At 43.3% G+C, this 27463-nt stretch overlaps 1 protein-coding gene and 1 pseudogene across 3 annotated transcripts in view; one reads left to right on the forward strand and one right to left on the reverse strand.

The window, feature by feature from the left end:
* GLE1 (GLE1 RNA export mediator) overlaps nt 1-27463 on the reverse strand; it is a 36348-nt gene that overhangs the window by 1946 nt on the left and 6939 nt on the right. The window contains exons 3-15 of one of the 3 annotated variants that reach the window (XR_003146952.3): nt 24104-24214; nt 20089-20237; nt 19517-19577; nt 19014-19268; nt 11772-12003; nt 10968-11080; nt 10734-10803; nt 6757-6899; nt 6473-6663; nt 4461-4590; nt 2779-2883; nt 1501-1583; nt 832-1083 (exon numbers count right to left, since the gene is read on the reverse strand). Coding sequence is in view for 2 of the 3 variants with exons in the window: in XM_025475358.3 (XP_025331143.1) it covers nt 721-784; nt 1501-1583; nt 2779-2883; nt 4461-4590; nt 6473-6663; nt 6757-6899; nt 10734-10803; nt 10968-11080; nt 11772-12003; nt 19014-19268; nt 19517-19577; nt 20089-20237; nt 24104-24214 (1707 nt within the window). In the remaining variant the exon portion in view is untranslated. Of the gene's footprint in view, nt 1-720; nt 785-831; nt 1084-1500; nt 1584-2778; nt 2884-4460; nt 4591-6472; nt 6664-6756; nt 6900-10733; nt 10804-10967; nt 11081-11771; nt 12004-19013; nt 19269-19516; nt 19578-20088; nt 20238-24103; nt 24215-27463 lie in introns of all 3 variants that reach the window. The other 2 variants (XM_025475358.3, XM_025475359.3) reach the window with 2 other exon arrangements.
* Nucleotides 5225-5348, forward strand: LOC112677722 (U4 spliceosomal RNA; annotated as a pseudogene).

The raw sequence follows: 27463 nt of genomic DNA on the forward strand, positions 1-27463 counted from the left end.
GGTTTCCAGCACTGGGAAATAGGGAAGGAGTCTGGCTGTAAGTGGAGTCTGTTCTCACGGAAAAATGGGAGCAAATGTCCCAGTTCCCCTGAGTGGAGACCTAAGAAAGCAGCTCCACCAGCAAGCAAGACATGTATTAGTGACACCAGAGTCATTAAGTATACTTTTTTTTTTTTTTTTTTTTTTTTAATTTTTATTTATTTATGATAGTCACACAGAGAGAAAGAGAGAGAGGCAGAGACACAGGCAGAGGGAGAAGCAGGCTCCATGCACTGGGAGCCCGATGTGGGATTCGATCCTGGGTCTCCAGGATCACGCCCTGGGCCAAAGGCAGGCGCCAAACTGCTGCGCCACCCAGGGATCCCCATTAAGTATACTTTATTCACCCCTAGGACAGCTTCCCCTCCGGCAGCATAGACGGCGGTGTGCATGAGGATGAAATGCCACCCCTGACAGCAAAGGGAAATCACAGGCAAAAAAAGTAGGGTTGAAAAAAGTCAAGATAGGGGCACCTGGCTGGCTCAGTTGCAAGAGCAGGTGACTCTTGATCTCAGGGATGGGAGTTTGAGCCCCACATCAGGTAGAGATGACTTATATAAATCAAATTACAAACTCAAGAGGAAGAGATGCAATCTGAGCCCAGAAGTCCACGACTTGTCAGACACAGGCACCCTTGAGGTCAACCACAACTCAGCACTTGCTGGTCTAAGGACATATTACCTCTAAGAACTGCTTGAGGCGTATGAAGGAACCCATTTGTCCTGAGCTTGTGATGGCTTCAATCCTGCAGGGAGAGGAAGAAGACACACAAATCACAACTGTGATTCCTACCTCCCTCCTGGAGAGGAGTTCGGGACGCTGCTGATCCAGAGGAAGGATTAGGTGGAATGACTCGAAGAGATGACTTCTGGGCTCAGGATGCTGTCATTCGTCCAAATGATCTCAGCTGCCTACTCAAACCAGGAGATAAAGGAGAACAGAGGACATTCCTTTCCAAGGTCTTTGCAGGCAGGCAGGATGGGTGCTGCTAAAACCTCTCCCTCGGCTGAAATGCCAGTGTGTTGAAAGGAATGAGAAGGGCACCTAAAGGCAAACACCATGGGTCAAGCCAACTGGTTTGTTTGTAAATCAGTTTCTCCAACTGATTTATTTTATTTTATTTTATTTTTTTCCAACTGATTTATTAAGGGAGTTTTAACTCCTTGGTTAATTCATGATTGCGTGTGGTCACCATTCCAGATCAGCTGAGGGAGTTTGGAAAATAGTTAAATGTCAGGTATCTGAATCCAGGATCTTCCTAATTTAGCTTTTTCATTTAGCTAATAGTATTTAAGATACTCTCACTACAATTCTAAAATCAAAGAGAAGGATGAGAGATGTCACACTTGATATAGGTGCATTTAGCTGAGTCAAACCCAGCATGTAACTGCACCCAAGGGCATCTGACACTGTATGTTTCACCCACTGAATCCCATGCTGTCTATTCAATAAGCCACATACCTGGGGAAGTAGTCTTCTTTGATGAGAAGGATCATCTTCCAGAACTGTACCTGGTACTGCTTCATGAGGGCATTCCCACACACCTACAGGGAAGGACAGGCATGGTCAGAGCAGAGGATGCACATTTATACACATGCCAGAGATCTGTAAAGCACATCGGCTCTTTGCTTTTCACTCCTACCAAGAATTTCAGCCACAATACCACTTAGCACCTTACCTAAGCAAGGGAATAAATGGAAAGATCCAACTTTTTTCTGAAGCATTTCTCTGTATATGACAATATCTCCATTAAATCAACCACCAAGAAACCAAGTATTTTAGCAAACTAGAAAATATGAATCAAACTTTATTATTATTCTTTGATTCTACTGAATGGAAACTTTTCTAAAGTAATGGTGTTCCTCCCAACCATAGTAAGCAGAGCATATAGAACATCACCATGTTCTCAAGTTTATTCATGATCTCTGCTCACATCCTGTGACTTCAGGAACTCTAAGATGAATGGAAATGTTTGGCATTCTAGGCTCAATGGCCCACATCCATTACAGTATGTGCACCAGGGCTTTAATTTTTAAGAAATGTCTCCTTTCCACAGAAACCCTTACCGTCACCCCTATAGTGGTGGCCCCTCATAGGCAGACAGAACTATAAGGAATCTTCTGGATAAGGGAGAAACCTGACCCAAGCTGGCTGATCATATTTGCTCTGCCAGGTATGAGGGATCACAAAGATGGGACAGTAGTCCCACTACACTGGGCAACCACACTGAGGCAGAGGGCTATAGCCCAGGATGACTATCTGCTCCACTGTGCACAGAGAACCAGAGAAAGCTGGCCTATGGAGCAAGAATGAGGCATCCCTGCAGGAAGGGCACAGGAAGGGCACAGGAAGGACTATGTGGCCCCAGAGAGACTCTTGGTGCCTGGTAACATTCTAGTTCCTGATTCCAGGCCCACATGAGAGTCAACTACACATCCTGCCTTTGGTTCTGGGAGTCACTTCTCTATCCCTAAAACAAACGTCCCTTTTTGCTTGTGCTGGAATGTACGGTTTTTTTCTTTGTTACAATGAGAAGACAAGCACACAGAGAAGGAAAGCACAGTAGGAAGAAAAACCAAAAGCTAGATGTATCTTTAGCATTTGGGAAAAAAAAATGTGTGACACTGAATCCTAATGCTGTTCACCATCAGCCTGTCTCTATATTGCTTCCTGATTCAGGTCACACCATGGCCAAAGGCTGCTTCAACCACTGTCTCGTGTGATAACTGCATTACTTACCTCCAAGAAGTCAAAGAGGAGGGTGGCTGTCACATCTGACAGGGGCTCCATGTTTAAGATTTGTGCCAACCAGCGCCAACCATGACTTAAGCCATGAGGATGAATCTGGGAGGGGAGACACTTGGTCATGATTTGATCATTGGATCTAGGGATCTAAACCCCCAAAGTTAATCTCCAGCCATTACTAAGTGACATGAACTCCTAGATCATTGAAATCAAGCACATACCACAGGGGAGAACGAGAAACATCACAAGATGAACAAATCCTGTCTTCAAATGTCCCAACATGATGGAACCCACACATTCTTTGTAGGAACCCCTAGTCGACATCTGGCAATTTCGGTTTCAGGGATTCTATCAGTTACCCATATAGACATTTTATTTATTATTCTAGGTACTTTAGCATAGAACCTGGAACACAGCAGGTACATGATAAAAATTTGGATTCAATCAACTAACAATCCCTTCTCTTTAGGTCTCCTCTTTAGGTTAATTTCTCCATGTCTCCAATCTGTATCCTTTGTGAAAAGCACTGGGCTGGTGGCTTTGTTACTGACTGTGTGTCACCATAGCTTACTGAGACTCCATCTGCTCATCTGTGACAGGAGGCACCAACCAGGTCTAAAATGACACTGAGTTGGGGCACCTGGCTGGCTCAATCAATGGAGCATGAGACTCTTGATCTCAGGGTCATGAGCCCCATTCTGGGCCCAGAACTTAAATAATAATAATAATAATAATAATAATAATAATAATACCGTATCATTTAGATCACTCTTCTAATAGAATCTTCTACTTTTAATGACTGGTTCTCAACAGACTGTCATCTGGTAAACCCTCTTACAAACACACTTCTTTTTTCTTTTTTTTTAAAGATTTTACTTATTTGAGAGAGAGAGCATGAACAGGGAGGGAGAGGTAGAGGGAGAAGCAGACTCCCCACTGAGCAGGGAGCCCAATGTGGGGCTTGATCCCAAGACCCTAGGATCATGACCTGAGATGAAGGAGACGCTTAACCTACTGAGCCCCCAGGTGCCCCAAACCCACTTCTTTAAAGACTCAACTGAGGGGACCTGGGTGGCTCAGTGGTTGAGTGACTACTTTTGGCTCAGGTTGTGATCCCGGGATCCTGGGATCGAGTCTAGCATCAGGCTCCCCAAGGGGAGCCTGCTTCTCTTTCTGCCTATGTCTCTGCCTCTCTCTCTGTGTCTCTCGTGAATAAATAAATACAATCTTTTTAAAAAGTAAAAAAATTTTTTAAATAATAATATAATTTTTTAAAAAGATTGTATTTATTTATTTACGAGAGAGAGAGAAGGGCAAAGACATAGAGGGAGAAGCAGGCTCCATGCAGGAAGCCCGATGTGGGACTTGATCCCAAGGCTTCGGGATCACACCCTAAGCCAAAGGCAGACGCTCAACCACTGAGCCACCCAGGCATCACCCCAGAATAATAATAATAAAGGCTCAACTGGGTCAATCCCTGAACAAATAGCTCTGCTGGTCCAAAAGTTTCCTAATACTCAACATCAACTACTCTAAAGCACACCTACAAAACAGTAATACACACTAAGTTTTCATGTAATGACTGCCCTGGCAGCAAGAAGGGCAATAGTTCTCGTGGACAGGATACACAAATATGGTCCGACCTCTCACTATTGATAGCAGGTCTTTTCTACTACCTCTTGTCGGCTTCCATATGGCCATCGGAGCTGGATAATGGCAGCATAGAGTCGGATCATCCCAGACATGCGTTTTAGAAAGTTGTCCTGCTGTTCCACTTTGGAGTCCTTCACTTGGTAGCCAAGCATCCTGTGTGGGAAGAAAAATTCAATGTGACAAGGCCAAAGTGAGCATAACAAATCACTGACTTTTTATGGCTAAAAGGAACAATCTAGTACTATCACATTTAGCATTATTATTATTTTTATAAAGTAGGCTCCATGCCCAATATGGGGCTTGAACTCACCACACCTCATGATTGAGAGTTGCATAATCTACCGACTGAGCCAACCACATGTCTCTATTTTTTCTTTTTAAAGTAAGCTCTAGGGATCCCTGGGTGGCTCAGCGGTTTGGCACCTGCCTTCGGTCCAGGGCATGATCCTGGAGACCCGAGATCAGGTCCCACATCAGGCTCCCTGCGTGGAGCCTGCTTCTCCCTCTGCCTGTGTCTCTGCCTCTCTCTGTGTGTGTATATCTTATTAATAAGTGAATAAAATCTTTAAAAAATAAAATAAAATAAAAATAAAGTAGGCTCTAGGGACACCTGGGTGGCTCAGTGGTTGAGCATCTGCTTCTGGCTCAGGTCGTGATCCTGGAGTCCTGGGATCGAGTTCCACATCGGGCCCCCTTTGTGGAGCCTGCTTCTCCCTCTGCCTGTCTCTGCCTCTCTCTGTGTGTGTCTCTCATGAATAAATAAATAAAATCTTAAAAAAAAAAAAGTAGTTTTACGCAGTGGCAATATCATAGCCAATGAGGTTTATCCGAGGTGCGATTATTGCTAATTGAAAAAAAAAAAAAGTAAGCTCTAGGCCCAATGTAGGGCTCAAATTCACAACCCCAAGATCAAGAGTCACATGCTCTATCGACTGAGCCAGCCAAGCGCCCCTTTTTAGCATTATTCTTACTACATGATTACATATCATTATCTCTGCACAATAGTTTATTTACAAAGTACACAAATCAACTATCACATCTGTGCATCACGTAGGCCCTGCAAGGTAAACTCATAGGACTTTATTTATTTATTTATTTATTTATTTATTTATTTATTTTAATTTATTTATTTTTTTCATAGGACTTTTTAAAAAAGATTTCATTTATTTTCTCAAGAGAGAAAGAAAAAAAATGAGCAGTGGGAGGGGCAGAAGGAAAGAGAGAAGCAGATTCCCTGCTGAGCAGGAAGCCTGACGAAGGATTTGATCCCAGGACCTGAGATCATGACCTGAGCTGAAGGCAGATGTTTAACCAACTGAGCCACTGAGGCACCATCAAAAGGATTTTTTTCTTAAATATTTTATTTTTAAGCAATCTCTGTACCAATATGGGGCTCAAGCTCCCAACCCCAAAATCAAGAGTCATACACTCTACTGATGGAGCCAGCCAGGCACCCCAAACTTACAGGACTGATGGATATCATTACCCTCATTGGCAAACAAGGAAAATGATGCTCAAAGAGCTTAAGTGATTGACCCATTTTGCAAATCATTAAATGATGAAGCAGGGCAAAATCCTAAAACTCCTGGATTCTAAATCCAGTATTTTTTTCCCTAAATGATATTGATTATTGCACCTGAATCCACAAATTCCCAAAGCAGCAAGTTTGCATGAAAGACATTAGATTCTCTGACAGAACATTCCAGGTACATAACGAGGAGCTGTGAAAGGAGAGAGAATGAACCCCAGTTCTCCTCCCCCCCTTAAGATTATTTATTTATTTTAGAGAGAGAAACTGAGAGAGAATAATGTTCAAGCAAGAGGGAGGGGAGAGGGAGAGAACCTCAAGCAGACTCGGTGCCCAGTGTAGAGCCCAACGCAGGGCTCAATCCCACAACTGTGAGTTCATGACCTGAGGCAAAACCAAAAATCAGATGCTTAACCAACTGTACCACCCAGATGCCCCCAAACCCCAGTTCTATTTGTAATTCATCCAGCTCCTGAGGAGAGTGAGTGAGGAGAAAAAGGACCTTACCTTTGATAGTCTTCCAATGCCATTCCCTCCTTGAAAGCTGGGTAGAAGGGAACGGAGTAGGGACACTTCCTGTGGAGGTGAGCAAGGATGAGGTCGCCCACTCTGGGATGCAGCTCCCAGATTCCGGATGCCACAACTGCTATGGGGAATGCTGCTTCATGGTGAGAGGCCACCTCCTCCTCTCCTTGTTTCTGGGGGGCAGAAACATCACCATTTTAGTTACTATGGAGAGGAGCTTAAAGGCTGCATACCAGCCTCTCCCCATACCTGAAAACGTTTCTCACCACAAATTTCTCTGCCAGCTTGTACTGGACAAAGTCCAGGCCCTGTGGGTTCAGGGTGACTGACACAGAATGCCCACCACATTGAACGGGTTTTCCAGAGAGCAGGCTGTGGATCTTGTCAAAGATCTCCTTCAGCTTTGAGCCTGGGTATGACAGAGATAAAGTCAGTTAAAACACTCAACTGCAGACCACTCTGTTTCTCATCACTGCAATAAAGCCTCTTCAAAAAACCTATGGTGCAAACAAACAAACAAACAAACAACACAAACCTATGGTGCTATGCAGCACCCACAAGGTCAGAACCTAAAGAAAAATACCATTGTGGAAAATTCTATGACACACCAATAAAACGCATTGTAGCCTATGGTGCAGAAGTACATAAGACGTGGTACTATTTCAAAGGAATTCCTTGTTTGGGAATGAATAAACTGACACACCAAACAAGAGGGGAACAGTATGGAGGCAACTGTGGAATGGCTACAGATGCCATGGGCTGTGGCTGATATCTCTAATAGGAGTCATTTGCATCTCCGGGAAAAACCTCCCAGAGGTTTCTTCCCAGCTTTCAGTGACTCCCCCTTCTCTGGGACCTGCCTCTCCCCATCCTCAGACACACAGAAGAGGGCTCCTGGTGACTCTATTTGTATTCCAGATCCTGTGTGCCCCAGCCTTGCGCTGGCAACAGTTTGATGAAGAGTGACCAGCTGAGCCAATCAGCCACCTGACTGAGTCACCTCCTGTAAGTGGCTGGCCTGGCAACACACGTGCTCATAAACACTAGGGCTCTGCACCTGCCAGGTGAACCAAAGAACAGTAGTCTACCTAATAAGATCAGAGATGTGTAGAGGCAAGATGAGAGAAAAGGATCCTAAGGTTTTTAGCTCGTTCTACTCTCATTCTTGCCAGCGGGTTCTGAAAAACATCCCTTTAGCTTTAGAATAAATGTCTCTCTTTTTTTTTTTTAAGCCTAAGTGGATCTAAATTGGTCTCCATTACTCAAACCTTACTGAGATACCAAAATAGTAGCTCCCACTCCTGCTACGTCACATTTCAGTACTACTTTAACTGATGGTTTCAAATTCCCTATCAGCTCCTTTCTCTGTGCCTTTCTGGTTAGAAAAGTCAGCTCCCAAACCTCTGCCTGGCACAGCCTCCCACATCCCATATGCCACACCAGCACCAGAGAGATTTAGATTCTGCTCCAAATCTAACCACTCATGGATGTCTACTTTTCAAGAGGCAAGAATTAGACCATCTCTTTCTCTGTACTCAGTATGTACTGAGCACTGACTCTCAAGCATGTCTGCATCTGGTTCTTCAAAGACTTAACAGTGATGGTGTAGACAAAGGGAATAAGGTCAGGAAATATGCAGAAAAGTGAAGAAGAGCAAAACTAGAGCCTGATCAGATGCGAAGAATGAAACAGAGAAAGCAGTCGAGGGGAGGAATCCCAACTTCCCGCAAAGGTGCCTGAGCCAACAGTTGTTCTACTGGTTTCTGAGAGCAAAACAGAGGGAAAAGCAGGCATAAAGACGACAAGGGGCTCCGATCTGCATACCTTCAACACGAGGTAGGAGAGAGATGCCAGGCAGAGGTGCCCCCGGGCAGCCCAAGTGAGGGGCCCTGAAATTCAGAGGAAGAATGCTCCAGAGAGAGACAGGACAGCCAAGGGCACAGAGGCAGCATCTGAAAGCCTGGGGCTAGGTGACCTGGGAATAGATGGTGAAAGCAGACTCCTGGGCAACACCAGGAGTGTTAGGGTGGGGGCGGGGGACCCAGGAACCCACAAAGGAGAACTGAGGGGGTGAGTATCAGGAAAACCTGGAAATTCATGTTGCCATGGAAGCCAAAGGAGAGTTCATCAAGAAACGAATAATCAGGGATCCCTGGGTGGCGCAGCGGTTTAGCGCCTGCCTTTGAGGGATCCCTGGGTGGCGCAGCGGTTTAGCACCTGCCTTTGACCCAGGGCGCGATCCTGGAGACCCGGGATCGAATCCCACGTCAGGCTCCCGGTGCATGGAGCCTGCTTCTCTCTCTGCCTGTGTCTCTGCCTCTCTCTCTCTGTGTCTATCATGAATAAATAAATAAAATCTTTAAAAAAAAAAAAAAAAAAAAAAAGGAAACGAATAATCACCAGCACCAAAGGGAAATGTGAGGAAGGCTAGAAGAGGCAGATAGAACCAAAAAAATGTATTTTAGGATGTAACTCAAGCATGTTTAAAGGGAAAGAAGCCTGTAAAAGGGAGTCAATTTGCAGAGACCAGGTGATAAGCGATGAGGCAAGTCTTTTTTTTTTTTTTTTTTTTTTATGATAGTCACAGAGAGAGAGAGAGAGAGGCAGAGACATAGGCAGAGGGAGAAACAGGCTCCATACACCGGGAGCCCGACGTGGGACTCGATCCCGGGTCTCCAGGATCACGCCCTGGGCCAAAGGCAGGCGCTAAACCACTGCGCCACCCAGGGATCCCCTGAGGCAAGTCTTGAAGGGGAAAGGAGGGTGGACAACAAAGGCAGAGGGAGAAGGGGAAGTGTGCCAAGGCCACCTCCTCCCTCCACACACAGAAGAAGAGGTACCACTGTGTATGGCTGGAAGGGGCTGGCACCTAAGGATCCCACCCCTGGCATCTAGATGTTCCTCACAAAAGAGGAAACAAATAAGGCTGTCTGTGGTCAGCTGAGGGGTCAGGACTGGGGACAAGCTGGAGGAGAGCAGTGAAGGAGTGGCATGGCTGTCAGGTCAACCTCACCCCCACTGTCGTTGCTAGCAAAGGAAATGGCACTTTCAAGTCTAAAAGTCTAAAAAGTCAAGTTGCTAAGTATTTATTTATCTATACCTTGCCCTGCTCTAGGGAGAACTTCAGGCAGCAGAATGATATGTAAGTTCTGTCATAGTACCTCTCATGGGCAAGAACTACAACTTGTCTACACTTTCTAGGCAACAAGTGAATCAGGGGAACAGGGACCCATGCTAAGTCTGAGCAGCTTTTCAGATGTTCGTGCTCACCAGCCACTGGGCAGCACGGCTTGGAACCTGGAGCTCTATAAAAATGAATCACTGTTTCTGAAGGAGAGAAAGAAGGGTCTTTCTTCTGTCTGGGTCTCACTCTCTAAAGCTCAGTCTCTGGAGAGAAAAGGAAGATGTTCTAAAGTATTAAAAGGAAGATGTTCTAAAGTATTAAAGCAGCGATCCCTGGGTAGCTCAGGGATCATTCTGACGACCCAAGACTCTGCGTCTCCAAAGGCAGCCCAAATATCCTCAAAAGAGTGGAGGAACAAGAGAAACAAGCTTATCACTATGCCATCATCAAGTTCCCCGACTACTGAGTCAGCCATGAAGAAAATAGAAGACAACAACACACTTGTGTTCATTGTGGATGTCAAGGCCAATAAGCACCAGATCGAACAGGCTGTGAAGAAGCTCTATGACATTGATGTGGCCAAGGTCAACACCTTGATCAGGCCTAATGGAGAAAAGAAAGCATATGTTCGACTGGCTCCTGGCTATGATGCTTTGGATGTTGCCAACAAAATTGGGATCATCTAAACTGAGTCCAGCCGGCTATAAATTTAAATATAAAGTTTTTCACCATTAAAAAAAAACAAAAAACAAATAAAGTAATAAGGTAGATTTTGAGCTCGGACAAGCTAATGTTACAGGATGAAAGCAAAAAGTGTGAGTCACATCCCAGGTTCCCTGAGTGATGTTTTCAGCAGTGATTTTCAACATCAGGTAGGAGCCTTCGTAAATAACTGACTGCTAATATGCAGCTTATTTATAAAAGTGAGTCAACAAACACATAAGGATTACCTGTGATGAAGAAGAAACAAAAAGTAAGACATAATTTATACATGCCTGATCCATTGTCACTTGTCTGCACTGACTCTATCTACAGGAACCCTACAGACGGGTGGATTTGGAGCCTTAAAAAAATAACAAAATGAAGCGAAGGGTCATGTTCTTAACTCCTCTGACCAACCTGCAATGGTGGAGATCTGGCTCACTGGGATGGTGGCAGCCTTCTGGAGGTCCATCTTTATCTTTTTGGCCTGCCAGGAGAGAACAGTGGGAGGGCAGGCAGTGTTTGGAAGAGCCAAGTAGGTGCCAGTAGGATTAGGGAATGGGACACACTATTGATGTTCCTTTGGGACAGGAGGCTGTTCAGAGCACTACCAGGCCCAGAGTGTTGCCAATGACCTACAGCGCCCCCTACCTGACTATCTTTGCTGTTGGTCAGTTCCTCAAAGGCCAGCACACACTGATTTGAAGCTTCCTGTAGCTGCTGGTACCACTGCATTGTACTGTCTTGTACCTTCACCTGGAGGTCTGAGGAAGAAAAGAGAGGCTTTTGTAATAGCTAGTATTCAATTGACACTTTCTAAAACTTTATTTATATCTCTTTTTTTAAAGATTTTATTTATTCATGAGAGACACATGGCGGGGGGGGGCGGCAGAGAGAGAAGCAGGCTCCGGGCAGGGAGCCCGATGTGGGACTTGATCCCGGTTCTCCAGGATCATGCCCCAGGCTGAAGGCGGCACCAAACCGCTGAGCCACTGGGGCTGCCCTATTTACTTATTTATTGAAATAATCTCTACCCCCCAAAATGGGCTCGAATCCATGACCTGGAGATTAAGAGCTGCACGCTCTTCCGCTCTTCTGACGGAGCCAGCCTGGTGCTCCTTCACTGAACACTTAACACCAACCAGGCACTGTTCTCAACAGCTGATACATATTTAAACAAATTGTTGGGATCCCTGGGTGGCGCAGCGGTTTGGTGCCTGCCTTTGGCCCAGGGCGCGATCCTGGAGACCCGGGATCGAATCCCACATCGGGCTCCCGGTGCATGGAGCCTGCTTCTCCCTCTGCCTGTGTCTCTGCCTCTCTCTCTCTCTCTCTCTGTGACTATCATAAATAAATAAAAATTAAAAAAAAAATTAAAAAAAAAAAAATAAAAAATAAACAAATTGTTTCCTTTCACCTTCTGGGTCAAAGGATGGTATCCCCACCAACATCTACCTTCATTCTGTTTCCCTCCTGGGCCCTGGTTGGGAGCTGGGGTCTCTCTGGGGGCCTCTGGCCCCTGCTGCATCTTTGACTCTTGCTGCTTTTCTTGGGCCGCCTCCTCATCTTGCCTCCTCTTGTCTTCACAGGCCCTGGCAATCTCCTGCTGCAAGCTTGTAAGGAGGTCCCGCATTTCCTGCAGGGCTCTCTCTGCCACAGCCTGGTCCTCTGCTGTGGGAAAGCCATTCTGTGAGGGTGACAGAGGCAGAGCTTAGTGTCTGTTCTCCAGACACCCGTGAAGCCAAATCACAGCTCATATAAGTCAGCGGTAAGTCTAGATAAAAATGATACTGTGTTTTAACCTGCATTCTGTATGTTAATAATGATTTTTTTAAAGATTTTATTTATTTGGGATCCCTGGGTGGCGCAGCGGTTTGGCGCCTGCCTTTGGCCCAGGGCGCGATCCTGGAGATCCGGGATCGAATCCCACGTCGGGCTCCCTGCATGGAGCCTGCTTCTCCTTCTGCCTATGTCTCTGCCTCTCTCTCTCTCACTGTGTGCCTATCATAAATAAATAAAAATTAAAAAAAAAAAAGATTTTATTTATTTATTCGCAAGGGATACAGAGAGGCAGAGACACAGGCAGAGGGAGAAGCAGGCTCCATGCAGGGAGCCCGATGTGGCACTTGATCCCAGGACTCCAGGATCATGCCATGAGCCCAAAGCAGATGCTCAATCACTGAGCCACCCAGGAGTCCTTGTTAATAATGATTTTAAACTTAGTTTCAAATTTACAAGACAATTCTACTTCTCCCTTTACAGCTGCCTGTCCTGTCCTTTGCTCAACTTTCTGTTAGTGGGATGAAGATAGAGTGATTTATTTATCCTTTTTCCCATAGATCGTAAAAGCCCTCTCTGCACCAAGGACATTAAATTTTGGTCTGCTGTATATGTTACAAATATGTTTCCTAAGTTATAATGTGTCTTTAAGTTTTATGTACTTACATCTATTAAACCTTCCCATTTTGACTTCTGCCTTCATTGTTATGCTGACACAGGGCCTCCACACCTTAATATAATTCAAATATTTGCCTACATTTGTTTTCACTAAACACGATTTATTTGTTTGTCTCTTCATTTTTATACATTCGAGATTATGGAATTTGATGAAAGAATGCTACAAATTTAATCTTCACTTTTATGGTTCTAATTAATATTTTTAAGATTTTTTTTATATGACACAGAGAGAGAGAGGGAGAGTGTACACACTGAAGCAGGGGGAGTGAAAAGCAGAGGGAGAGGGAGAAGCACGCTTCCCGCTGAGCAGAGAGCCAGATGTGGAGCTTGATCCCAGGACGTTAGGATCATGACCTGAGCCGAAGACAGATCTCTGAGCAACAGAACCACCCATATGCCCCTAATTCATCTTTTCTCCACTGATCTGACACTTTTTTTTTTTTAAGATTTTATTTATTTGAGAGAAATAGAGCACTCATGAGCACCGTGAGGGGCAAGGGGAAAAGCAGACTCCCCACTGAGCAGGGAGACTGATATGGGACTCAATCCCTGGACCCTGAGATCTGAGATCATGACCAGAGCCAAAAGCAGATGCTTAACTGACTGAGCCACCCAGCCCCTGAAATGATACCTTTATAATACATTAAATTATCTACAAAAAACATGTCCCTTTCTGGGCTGGTCATTCTATTCCACTGATCTTGCTGCCTGTACCTAATAAGCAGAAATCACTTTAACTGTAGTGTTAGAAAATGTTTTTATGTTCGATCATACCAGTCCCATCACGAGATTTCTTTGTGAAAAGTCCAACTTTTTTTTTTTTTTTAAGATTTATTCACGAGAGACAGAGAGAGAGAAGGGGGCAGAGACACAGGCAGGGGAAGAAGCAGGCTCCATGCAGGAGCCCAATGCGGGACTTGATCCTAGGACCCCAGGATCACACCCTGAGCTGAAAGCTGACGCTCAAACTGCTGAGCCACCCAGGTACCCCTGACAGCTTACTTTAATGAAGCTTCAGAAACACAGTAAATCCTTCCACTTATTCTAGTCTTTTTTTATAAATTCAATAAAATTTTACACTTTTTAAAATGTCAATCACTTCTATTTCATGCTAGTTTATTTCTAAGCATTTTTTAGTCCACCATATTTTTAACTTTTTTTTGTCAGAATACTTTAAATTTTTGCACTTAAAGAGCACCTGGGTGGCTCACTGGTTGAGCGTCTACCTTTGGCTCAGGTCAGGATCCCAGGGTCCCAAGATAGAGTCTCACACTGGGCTTCCCACAGGGAGCCTACTTCTCCGTCTGTTTCTGCCTCTCTCTACTGGGTCTCTCGTGAATAAAAAAATAAAATCTTAAAAAAAAAAAAAACTTTTGTCATATCACCTAATCTCATAAGAAAACCTAATAGTTCCCAGCTTTTCACTCTTGGCTTTCTAGGTAGACAATCATATTGTCATCAGATGACATTTCCTCATTTAAAGATTTCTACTGTAATTTGTTTTGTTACCTTGTATTCGCTAAAACTTCTGTTAACTTTAAACAACAGGAACAATGTAGTATCTTTCTTTCCTTACTTTAACAACATATCTAAAATGTAGTCTTTTTTATTTTTTAAGATTTTATTTATTTATTCATGAGAGACACAGAGAGAGAGACAGAGAGACAGAGACATAGGCAGAGGGAGAAGCAGGCTCCATATAGGGAGCCCGATGTGGGACTCAATCCTGGAACTCCGGGATCACGCCCTGAGCCAAAGGCAGACGCTCACCTGCTGAGCCACCCAGGCGTCCCTAAAATGTAGTCTGAAATGGATAAGTACTTTGTCATGTTCATGAGCAACACATTTATATTTTTAATTTACTGTAAGTTTTTTTTTTTAATCTGGAAAGGATGTTGAATTTCAGCATATACTTTTACAGCATCTGATGAGATAAACACATAACTTGGCTCCATTAATCTATAAGTGAAATGAATTTCATGAAAAGATTTCATAACAACTGAACCACCTGTTCAATATCCTTTAAATAGTACCTCTTTGGTTATAGCACATTACTCTTTGAGGCACTGATAAATTTCATTTACTTATCTTTTATTTAGAACTGCTCTTTTTTTTTTTTTTTTTAAAGATTTTATTTATTCATGAGAGACACAGAGAGAAAAAGAGGCAGAGACACAGGCAGAAGGAGAAGCATGCTCCATGCGGGGAGCCTGACGTGGGACTCGATCCCCGGTCTCCAGGATCACGCCCTGGGCCGAAGGCAGGCACTAAACCACTGAGCCTCCCAGGGATCCCCTAGAACTGCTCTTAAATAAGAATGTATATAAGCCAGAGTGATGTGCCCATTTCTTTTAGCTGCTGTTTTGCTAGAATATGATTACCAGGGGCGCCTGGGTAGTGTAATTGGTTAAGCATCCACCTCTTCGTTTAAGCTCAGGTCGTGGACTTAGGGTCGTAAGATTGAGTCCTGTGTCAGGCTGCATAATCAGCAGAGTCTGTTTGAGTTTTTCTCTCCCTCTCTCTCTGCCCCTCCTGTTCATGCTCTCTAAAATAAATAAATCTTAAAACAAACAAACAAACAAAAGAATCTACCAGGATTATAAAATGAATCAAGGAGCTTTGTATCATTTTGTATATTCTGTCCTATAAATTTGTAGTTTTGCCTGTTAAATCAATGAGTCTTCTTGTTGATTTGTGGATTTTATTATTTTAAAAGATTTTATTTTTAAGTAATCTCTACCCCCACCATGGGGCTCAAACTCACAACCCTGACATCAAGAGTAGCACACTCCACCACTGACTCAGTCAGCTGTTCCCACAAGGCCTCCCATTTTATTTTATTTTTAAAGATTTTATTTATTTATTTACAATAGACATAGAGAGAGAGGCAGAGACACAGGCAGAGGGAGAAGCAGGCTTCATGCAGGGAGCCTGACGCGGGACTCGATCCCAGGACTTTAGGATTGCGCCCTGGGCCAAAGGCAGGCGCTAAACCGCTGAGCCACCCAGGGATCCCCTGAGGCCTCCCATTTTAAACCATCTTGTCCAAGGTAGGAAGGGAACAACAACAAAATTCTTCAGGAAATTCACAATAAATTTCCCCTTTTGTATATTAAAATATATTATTATAAAGCTATAGCAATTAAAAAGGAATTACTCTGGTAGGAGAATAAAAATTTATATCATGGAAACAGAAAGGAATATTGAGACAGAGTTTGTAGGGACGCCTGGGTGGCTTGCAGTTGAGCATTTGCCTTCAGCTCAGGGTGTGATCCTGGAGTTCTGGGATGGAGTCCCACATCGGGCTCCCTGTATGGAGCCTGCTTCTCCCTCTGCCTGTGTCTCTGCCTCTCTCTTTCTGTGTCTCTCATGAATAAATAAATAAAATCTTAAAAAAAAAAAAAAAAAGAAAGAAAGAAAGAGCTCCTAGAATCTACTGACTCTACTGAGCCTGCCAGGTGCCCCCCTAGTTGACATTTTTATGAATTGTACGTTCTCACCCTCAGTTCATATTTCTATTCAAGTTGTTTTAAAAAACCAGTTAATACATGTTCTAAATATTAAGAACCGTTTTAAAAATTATTTTTAAGGTTTTTTTTTTAAAGATTTTATTTATTTATTCATGAGAGACACAGAGAAAGAGGCAGAGACATAGGCAGAGAGAGAAGCAGACTCCATGCAGGGAGCCAAACGTGGGACTTGATCCCAGATCCCGGGATCATGCCCTGAGCTAAAGGCAGACACTCAACCACTGAGCCACCCAGGCATCCCTAAATATTAAGAACTTCAACCATTTCTCATATTTGAAGCAGAAGTTTATTTTTTTAAGATTTTTTATTTATTCATTTGAGACAGAGAGAGAGAGAGAGCATGAGCACGGGGGAGAGGGAGAGGGAGAAGCAAAATTCCTGCTGAGCTGGGAGCCCAATACGGGGCTCAATCCCAGGACCCGGAGATCATGACCTGAGCCGAAGGTCAGGCTCTGACCTTCTTAACCATCTTCTTCTTAACCATCTGAGCCACCAGGTGCCCCAAAAGTTTATTTTTATAGCTGATCATTCCCTTTGAATTTACTTTATAGCTTTTGTTTACCTTTCCTTTTATAAAATCTCAAACCTACACAGAATTAGAACAGCATAATGAACCTTTATGCAACCATTCTCCAGCTTGAGCAAGAATCAACACATGGCAGTCTTGTTTTATCTCTCCTTCCAGCTGCATGCCCTCCCCCAATGGTTTTACAATAGATCTTAGATATATTACTTCATCTGGAAGATACTTTAGTATGGATCTCTAAAGATAAAACTCTTTGCTAACATAACCAGAATACTAATATCACACCTAAAAAACTGATAATTTAATATGACCAAATATCCAGTCAGTGCTCAAATTTTTTTTAAGATTAATTTGAGAGCAGCCCCGGTGGCTTAGTGGTTTAGTGCTGCCTTCAGCCCGGGGCATGATCCTGGGGACCCAGGGATCCCTGGGTGGATCCTGCTTTTCCCTCTGCCTGTGTCTCTGCCTCTCTCTCTCTCTCTGTGTCTCTCATGAATAAATTAAATCTTAAAAAAAAAAAAAAAAAAAAGATTTATTTGAAAGAGAAAGAGAACACATGCACAATCAGCTAGAGGGGCAGAGAGACAAGCAGACTCGCCACTGAGCACATATCCCTGAGATAAAGACCTGAGCTGAAGTCAGACACCTAAGCGACTAAGTCACCCAGGCGCTCTTGTCTAAAACTTTTTTAACGGCTGGAACATTAACATCTATACAAGGCTCAACCTTTTGGTTTATGTCTTGTAATTAAGTCTTTTAATCTCAAGGTTCTACATCCTTTATGTTTTTTTCCTTGCCATTAATTATCAAAGAGTCTGGATCATTTGTTCTATAAAATTTCCTATGTTCTGAAAAACTCCAGAATGCAATTGCTAACCCTAACCCTGTGGTATATTCTATTAGGTTTCTTTATTACCTGTATTTTCTGTGAACTGTGGAAGGACAGTGCCTTCTAACAGAACTTTCTGTAGTGCTAGAAATGTTCCACATTTATGATCTGCAATATAGTAGCCATTAGCCATATGTAGTTGTTGAGGATTTAAAATATGGCTTCTGTGACTGAAGAACTGAATTTTAATTTCAAAAATTTTTAGGGACACCTGGGTGGTTCAGCGGTTGCACATCTGCCTTCAGCACAGGGAGTGATCCTGATCTGGGGATTGAGTTCCACATCAGGCTTCCTGTGAGAAGCCTGCTTCTCCCTCTGCCTGTGTCTGCCTCTTTCTCTGTGTCTCTCATGAATAAATAAATAAAAATCTTTTTAAAAATTAAAATTAAAAAAAAATTTTTTAATTAGGGGTACTTGGTTGGCTCAGTCTGTAGAGCATGACGCTTGATCTCAGGGTCATGAGTTTAAGCCCCATGTTGGGCATGGGGCCTACTGAACTGGTACAAGTTTGGGGTAAGAATCAAGACCTTAAAGGGGACACCTGGATGGTTCAGTTGGCTAAGCATCTGCCTTTGGCTCAAATCATCTCAGGGTCCTGGGATTGAGCCCTGCATCGGGCTCACTGCTCTGCAGGGAGTCTATTTCTCCCTCTCCCTCTGCCCCTGCCCCCTGCTCGTCTGCCTGCTCTCTCTATCAAATGAATGAATAAAATCTTTAAAAATAAAATAAAAAGAACCTTAAATTTTTTTGAGCAAGAATTCTGTTTTTAGGAGTTTTTCTCAAAGAAATACAAGTAAGACATATATAAAATGGTATCACTACAGCATTATGCATGGTAGTGAAAATACAGAAACTTTAATATTCAATAGTAGGTATGTTTTTTTTTCTGATCGATTTTGGTATGATTATATGTGGGAGGTATCCTATTCTGACAAGTTCATCAAATACTTACTAAATATCTACTATGTGTCATGGCAATACTGCTCTAATTAAAAACATCAAAATATTTTTAATGGTTATACTAATTATGTGTTCAAAATATAACATTAACAGAAAAAAAGCAATGTGCATTCCTGTGAGGTTTTAACTTTTACCATAGCATAGCAGGAGTTCAATAAAATATTACTCAATTTCACAATCAGAATAAACAATTATTTGTTTAACCTAACACTGGAAACTCGATATGTAGGAGTCCAACTTGGGGTGAGGATAACTGCCCCCCACCACTCCTTATCAGGGAAGAAAGATGAAATGCTAACGAATGATTATCTGAGGTCCCTCCAAAGACTCCTTACCTCAGAAGTGGCCCGAATGATTCCCGAGACAAGGCTGCACAGCTGGTTGCCTCGGGTCCGGAAGGCAGACAGGTCAAACTTCAGCGTGTCTCTGTGCTGCTCAGAGGTGTCCAGCTGCTGGTTGAGGTGCAGCACCTCCTCCTGCAGGGCATAGAGGCTCCGCAGGCGGATCTGGCCTTCTTCCTTCCGCAGCCGCTCCTGCTCCACCTGCTTCAGGCGCTGTTGCTCGGCCTCCCGCAGCTTCAGGTTGAGAATCTGCAGGAAGGGCTGTCCAGTTACCTTTCTCTGAGGCACCTCTCGGCCTTCTCTTTCTGTCTCCCCTGAGCCCTACATGGGCTACATATTTTTACAGATGGACCCCGAACAGAAAGAGGGCAGCCCAAGGTGAGTCACACAGAGGTGAGATTTGGGCCAGGTCCTCCATACCCGTCTGCCAAAACCCCACTTTGGGAGGGTTAAAACTAGACATGGAAAGGCCCACATGGATTCTCCCAGGCTCTGACCTTTGCTCTGTGACGATGCTCAGCTTTTAGCTTCTCTTGGTGCCCCAGGGCCTCCCTGGAACTGCACGAAAAATGGCAGGGAAGAGCAGTCAGGCATGCCCCATAAAATTGTCTTACCCTCCCTCTCCTTTTTTTTTTTTTTTTTTTTAAACAAGCATTTCTTTTTAGAAAGACTTTTTTTTCTTTTTAAATTTTTATTTATTTATGATAGTCACAGAGAGAGAAAGAGAGAGAGGCAGAGACATAGGCAGAGGGAGAAGCAGGCTTCATGCACTGGAGAAGCAGGCTCCATGCACTGGGAGCCCGATGTGGGATTCGATCCCAGGTCTCCAGGATCGCGCCCTGGGCCAAAGGCAGGCGCCAAACCGCTGCGCCACCTAGGGATCCCTACCCTCCCTCTCCTAAAAGCCTCCCTCTCTTTGTGATACATGGGTCGACTTTCCAGGGGTGGTCATTTTTCTAGGTTATAAGCTTCACTGGCTATTTTATTTTGAGATTTAAGGCCTCAGAAGAAGTCCAACCCTTTTTCCTTCAGGTCTAATGCAGCCAAGCACACTGATGATCCCGCTCACCTCTTCTCCATCACTTCCCTTAAGTCCTGGAATTCTTTATGCTGTTTCAGTTCCTTCCGTTCATCGAAGCGCTTCAGTTGTTCAGATGCCATCTCAGAGAGGGCTCGCACCTTCCTCTCCTGCTCCTCTTGCCACTGCCTCAGGCCCTCCTGAAAAGGATCAGCACCTGCTCTCTGGAGCTCCATTAGCACCTTGCTCACTTACCTGTGGAGAATAACCTCCTGGCAGCCTTTAGCTCCAGAGATACCCAAAGGCATGTAACCACCTGCTTACTTCTCAGAAACTATGCTCGAGTTGCACCTCCCCTTTGGGTAGATGTTTAAACTCGGCTGTTTTAGGAAACTCTTCCAATTTGCCCCATTCGGTTCATGTCATTCTAATGTCAGCTGAGAACAGACAGGTATTTACCAACATGGTGTCAAACAGCCCTGTGCTTTTAGGCCTCCATCCTGTGCATTCTAATGAGGGTTTCTGACGAACCAACAGAAATCCTCACTCTAACTCCATAAACGTGCTATGCACATTCCCACTTACTCTTTTCCCCATTACTCTTTTCTATACCTTATCATTTCTGCCTACATCTCCTCCCCACCTCAGCTTAGTCTCCTTCCTATATTCCGAAAGGTATCAGGTTTTCCATTTATTATTCATGAGAGTATTCTCATATGGTTTTTAAGGGCGATGTGACATTTTAACTACCAAAATTTATTTATTTATCATTATTATTATTATTTTTAACTACCAAAATTTAAAGTATACACATCCTTTGACACTAGTTTAATTTTAGGAATTTATCCTGAGGAAATATTTGCATGGGTGTGCAAAGATATATGTATAAGGATGCTCACAGCAGGCCTTTTGATGATGGCAATAAATTTAAAACAATTTCAATTAACTGGAGATTGACTAAACATATTACAGTGAGTCAGACTCAAGAATACCTTGCAACCTTTAAACAGGATGAGATGCTATATATACTGGCATGAAGATATGGCAAAATATATTGTTAAGACATTACATTATTCTATTTTAGAGCTTCCAGTACAAGAAGGCAAAGCGAACACAAGCATATATAACCTCTCCTCCGAGCCTCTGTTTAAATACGACTTGGGAAGGAGAAAAAGACTCAACCACAGAGAGTCCCTGGGATCATCAGCAAGGGAAAAACTTATAATATGCTTCTGGAAGATAGAAAGTTTCTGTAGAGGAATGTGGACTGACAGAGCAGAACTAAGAAAATGTGATGATGCATGCATGCATGCACACACACACACAAGAAGACTAACCCTCTCAGGGAGAAAGCCAACAACCTACTAGAACCTCAAAGAGGCCCGGGACTGGGAAATGTCACATCTGAAATCAGGTGAGGTTCATGGGGCTGAAAACAGAAACATCAGCTGAATGTTTGTGGACAAAATAGTCAATTCTTACTCCCACCCCCAAATCATGAGATCAGAACAGCCAACAGCCAGGGACGTGTGCTGTAATGATTTTTTTTAAAACATCTTTTCATATGCTTCATTGTCTGTATTGGTAAAGTACCTTTATCTTTTGCCCATTTCATATTTGATTTTTCTTTTCACTGTTGTATATTGGGTAATGATTTGAAAAGAGATCTGCACATTCTCTGACACCTTCCCATCTTCTCCACTTCACTTTGAGTAGGACTTTATGACTGTGTTGACCAAGAGAATGTGGGAAAGAGAAATTATGTTACGTGACTTCCAAGAGTAGGTTACAAAAGGCCACACTGGTTGGCCATTATTTCTTAAGATGCTTGCTCTTGGAATCCAACCTCCAAGCTACGAGGAAGCCCCACCATGTAGAGAGGGTAGATGTTCCAGCCAGCAGCTAACTTCAATTGCTACCTAGGTGACCAAGGAAGCCTTTGAAAGAACTCCAGCCCCTTCGCCACAACTGCACAGCCCCCAAGTGAGAACCACCTAGTTGAGCACATCGACCTCCAGAAACATGAAAGACAGTAATGAAATGCTACTAGCAGTTGTAAGCAACAAGTTTGGGGGTGATTTGTTACACAGCTCATATATACTCCCAGGCAAAAAACAGAGTTTTTCCCTGCAAGAAAATGAATAAACTGTCCAGAAACAACCCTGGATAAGCTAGCATGGAGTCTGGTATTTCAGAACAATACCCTAGGAATTCTGACACTCAGGCAGTCCAAAAGCATTAATAATCTTGTTCCTGACTATGCACCTTGAAGCTTTGGTCCAACCACTGACAAATAAAGGTCATTAGCTATTTGAGGAAACGCTATACCCTAAGAAAATCAAAGTGAACAAGTGGAAAATAATGAATCTAGAGGAGGCAGATATTTCAAGGAACATGATTAAATCTGAAAACAAACAAAACAAAACTCCAGGATGATATGAGAATAAAATGCGCTGAAAAAGAAACAAGTGGAGAATAAAAAAAAAAGCTTGTGAAAACTAGACATATTTTTTTAAATTTTTTTTTTATTTATTTATGATAGTCACACAGAGAGAGAGAGAGAGAGGCAGAGACACAGGCAGAGGGAGAAGCAGGCTCCATGCACTGGGAGCCCGATGTGGGATTCGATCCCGGGTCTCCAGGATCGCGCCCTGGGCCAAAGGCAGGCGCCAAACCGCCGCGCCACCCAGGGATCCCGAAAACTAGACATATTTTTAAAGTAGATATATACATAGTTTTTCTTTCTTTTTCTTTTTTTTTTAATACATACTTTTTCAAATAACAATGGAGGGGGATGCCAGTAAAAGCTCCATCATTTGAAACACTACTAGCAGGCAGCCCCGGTGGTGCAGTGGTTTAGCAACGCCTGCAGCCCAGGGCGTGATCCTGGAGACACGGGATCAAGTCCCACGTCAGGCTCCCTGCATGGAGCCCGCTTCTCCCTCTGCCTGTGTCTTGCCTCTCTCTCTCTCTCTCTCTCTCTCTCTCTCTGAATGAATAAATAAATAAATAAATCTTAAAAAAAAACAAAACACTGCTAGCCTTTAGTAAATAGGCAAAAATGATGGCAATAAATTTAAAACAGGCCTCCATCCTGTGCACTCTAATGAGGGTTAATTTATATAACAAAATAACATTGGTTTGTTGTTAAATTTATGAATTAGATGTTCTGATTTCTGTTGTATTAATTGTGCTTTCTCAAAAGACCTAGGAATTAAAATCCTTCTAATCTTTTTCAGAAAAGCATGAAAAAATCATAAAGTCAAATATATCATTAAATCTATTCTTTCTTGGGATCCCTGGGTGGCACAGCAGTTTGGCACCTGCCTTTGGCCCAGGGCACGATCCTGGAGACCCGGGATCAAATCCCACATCAGGGTCCCGGTGCATGGAGCCTGCTTCTCCCTCTGCCTATGTCTCTGCCTCTCTCTCTCTCTGACTATCATAAAAAAAAAAAAAAAAAAAAACAAACTATTCTTTCTTTAAGAGGCTATTAAGAGGGCAGCCCTGGTAGCCCAGCGGTTTAGCGTCGCCTTCGGCCCAGGGTGTGATCCTGGAGACCCGGGGTCGGGTCCTACACCAGGTTCCCTGCATGGAGCCTGTTTCTCCCTCTGCCTATGTCTCTGCCTGCCTCTCTCTCTCTCTCTCGGAGCCTGTTTCTCCCTCTGCCTGTGTCTCTGCCTCTCTCTCTCATGCTCTCATGAATAAATAAGTAAAATCTTAAAAAAAAAAAAAGAGGCTATTAAGATCCATCTTCTCAGTATAAGCTTATTTGACAACCCCAAATCATCTTTAAATTCTGGAAAAGTAAATGGAAGCCAGGAAAGCCTAGGTAATTTTATCAAAATCATATGTAAAATAGAAAAGCTAGGATTTGAACCCAGATCTCCCTTCAGAGAGCTCACTTGTGACTGCTACATTACACTATCTCCCCAAATAAATCAGGAGCTACTAGCATGAGGCACACAATGATTAGTGTGAGGTGGACATCCTTAATGCCCGCAAAACTGCATTTAAATATGGCTCCCTCAGTCAAGCCTGCCTTACTACTTCATGGGTCACTTACTGTTCCTCTCATCCTATGTACCAGCTCATACATTCGGATGCAGCCTTCCACCTTGATTCCCCGGGAGGACTGAAGTACCATAGGTTCTGTATACTGGGACTTATGTTTGCCCTATATAGACAAAAAAAAAAAAAAAAAAAAAAAAAAAAAAAGGAAAAATTAAGCATTCACAATGGTAAACTTGGTGCTATCCCTTTCAGATGAAAACTACATCCCTACTTACAGACAATAATTATAAGAACAACAATTTAGATTAGAACCAGTGTGCTTTTCATGATGTTGATCTTGTTCTAATTGTTTTCCTTAGTAAAAGAAATAATTAGTAAGTTATATTTATATAACAATATACAAACCAATAAATGGTTTGTTGCTTTGGACAGTTTTTTTGTTTTGCTTTGTGTTTTGGTTTTGTTTTGATTTACCCAGCAAAATTTCCCCCTTTCTTCTGGTAAGTGTCCAGTTGTGCTAAGGTGGTTTGGATGGAGCAATCCCAGTCCAAATCCTCAATTCTTCTACCCTCCTCCATCATGGGTAACATCTGACCAGCCTACCAGTCAAAGTACTCTATCCTCCTGTGCCCCAGCATCTACTTCAAGAATGAGGCTTATGATCCAAGGTAGGCCAGACTCCGTCTCTGAACTTTTCTGATGGAGTTACCTGGAAAGGCTTAATACTTCTAGGGATGCTAATCTAAGATGTGTGTCTAGGGTTACTAATGGCCATCATGCCACAAGGAGTCATGTGAAAAATGAAACCAAAAAGAGATAAACAGAATTGAGAGGAGAGGCAAAGCCCCGTATTTGGGTCACTGGATCAAGTCAGAAATAGTGTAAAGCAGAGACAAAAAGCAGATTGCCTGGATTAAACCAATTATGAATGCACTCACAGACTTCATGGTTATATGAGCTAATTATTCCTTTTTCTCCTCTTGTTTTGCTTAAGCTAGTTTACTATTATTTTTTAAAGACTTTATCTATTTACTTGACAGAGTGAGACAGCATAAGCAAGGGGGGAGCAGCAGAGGGAGAGGGAGAAGCAGGCTCCTTGCTGAACAGGGAACCCAACACAGAGCTCAATCCCAGGACCCTGGGATCAAGACCTGAGCCAAAAGCAGATACTTAACCAACTGAACCACTAAGCACTCCTGCTTAAGCTAGTTTAAACTGGGTTACTTGGGCAGCCCCAGTGGCGTAGCGGTTTAGCGCCGCCTGCAGCCCGGGGTGTGATCCTGGAGACCTGGGATCGAGTCCCGCATCGGGCTTCCTGCATCGAGCCTACTTCTCCCTCTGCCTGTGTCTCTGCCTCTCTCTTTGCTCTCTCTGAATGAATGAATAAATAAATCTTAAATAAACAAACAAACAAACTGGGTTACTAAAGGGAAGCCTGGGTGGCTCAGGGTTGAATGTCTGCCTTTGACAATGGGAGTGATCCCAGGGTCCCAGGATCAAGTCCCACATCGGGCTTCTGGCATGGGGCCTGCTTCTCCCTCTGCCTGTATCTCTGCCGCCCCTCAGCCTCTCTCTGTGTCTCTCATAAATAAATAAAAAATCTTTAACAAAAAACTGGGTTACTAAAACAATAATTAAAAAATACACTAGGTTTCTGCTAAACACCAAAAAGTCCTAAATGACACAATAATCTATTATATGAATCCATCCAAAACTTTATTTAAACTTCAAGAATGGGTGTGCCTGGGTTAGCTCAGCCAGTTAACTGTTCGACACTTGATTTTAACTCAGATCATGATCTCAGGGTCCTGGGAAGGAGCCAAATGTCAGCTCCACGCTCAATGGGGAGGCTGTTTGAGGAGTCTCTCTCTCTCTCCCTCTGCCTCTCCACCTGCCTCATGCTCTCTCTCTCTCAAATAAATCAATCTTTAAATAATAAAAATAAATAAATAGGGGCTCCTAAGTGGTACAGTCAGTTAAGAAGTCTGGAGAGGACCTCAGCAGTTTGGCACAGTACCAAATTTCCATATGAAGAAGTTGAGGCCTAAGGAGAGGAAGAGGCCTGCCCATAGGCAGGCCACAATATTGGCAGAATCAGAACCGAGAAACATTTTTTTTTTTTAATTTTATTTATTTATGATAGTCACAGAGAGAGAGAGAGAGAGAGAGAGAGAGAGAGGCAGAGACATAGGCAGAGGGAGAAGCAGGCTCCATGCACCGGGAGCCCGATGTGGGATTCGATCCCGGGTCTCCAGGATCGCGCCCTGGGCCAAAGGCAGGCGCCAAACCGCTGCGCCACCCAGGGATCCCCCCGAGAAGCACTTTTTTAGAAAAAACAAATTTTTCTTATTTTAAAATAATCCAAAAAATAAATAAATAAAAAATAAAATAAAATAAAATAATCCTAATTCTGGGATGCCTGGGTGGCTCAGTGGTTAAGCATCTGCCTTTGGCTTAGGGTGTGATCCTGGAGTGGTTGGATCAAGTCCCACACTGGGTTCCCTGCATGGAGCCTGCTTCTCCCTCTGCCTGTTGTCTCTGCTTTTCTCTCTCTCTCTCTCTCTCTGTGTCGGTCATGAATAAATAAATAAAATCTTTAAAAAAATAATAAAATAAAATAACCCTAATTCACAGGAAGTCACAAATACAACATGTACAGGGAAGTTTGTGCACTCTTCACCTAGTCTCCCCAATATTAAAATTCAGGAATACAGTAAAATATTATAAGAACAGAGGCACCTGGGTAGCTCAGTCATTAGGTGTCTGCCTTCAGCTCAGGTCATGATCCCGGGGTCCTGAGATCAAGCCCAGCATCAGGCTCCCTGCTCATCAGGGAGTCTGATTCTCCCTTCTCTCCTCCCGCCCACCTCATGTTTTCTCTCTCTCAAATAAATAAACAAACAAAAACGTTTTAAAAAATATATTAAGTACGGTAAACTGATGTTGCTACAAGCCACAGAACTACTTCAGATTTCACCAGTTGTACGAGAACCCATTTGTGTATGTGTATCGTTCTATGCAAGTTTATTTCATGTGTAGATTTCTGTGACTATCAGCACAATCAAGGTACAGAACTGTCCCATCACCATAAAGCTTCCTAAACCCCACCTATCTTTTTCTTTTTCTTTTTTTTTTTATGATAGTCACAGAGAGAGAGAGGCAGAGACACAGGCAGAGGGAGAAGCAGGCTCCATGCACCAGGAGCCCGATGTGGAACTCGATCCTGGGTCTCCAGGATCGCGCCCTGGGTCAAAGGCAGGCGCTAAACCGCTGCGCCACCCAGGGATCCTCAACCCCACCTATCTTCATGCTTCTAATCTGTTCTCTTTAACACTCTTATTTTAAGAATGTTAAATAGATGGAATCATACAGTATATTCTTGTATATTTGTAAATACGCAAACTACTTCTGG

Source organism: Canis lupus, chromosome 9 (genome assembly GCF_003254725.2).
Source record: "Canis lupus dingo isolate Sandy chromosome 9, ASM325472v2, whole genome shotgun sequence".
Classification (NCBI taxonomy): domain Eukaryota; kingdom Metazoa; phylum Chordata; class Mammalia; order Carnivora; family Canidae; genus Canis; species Canis lupus.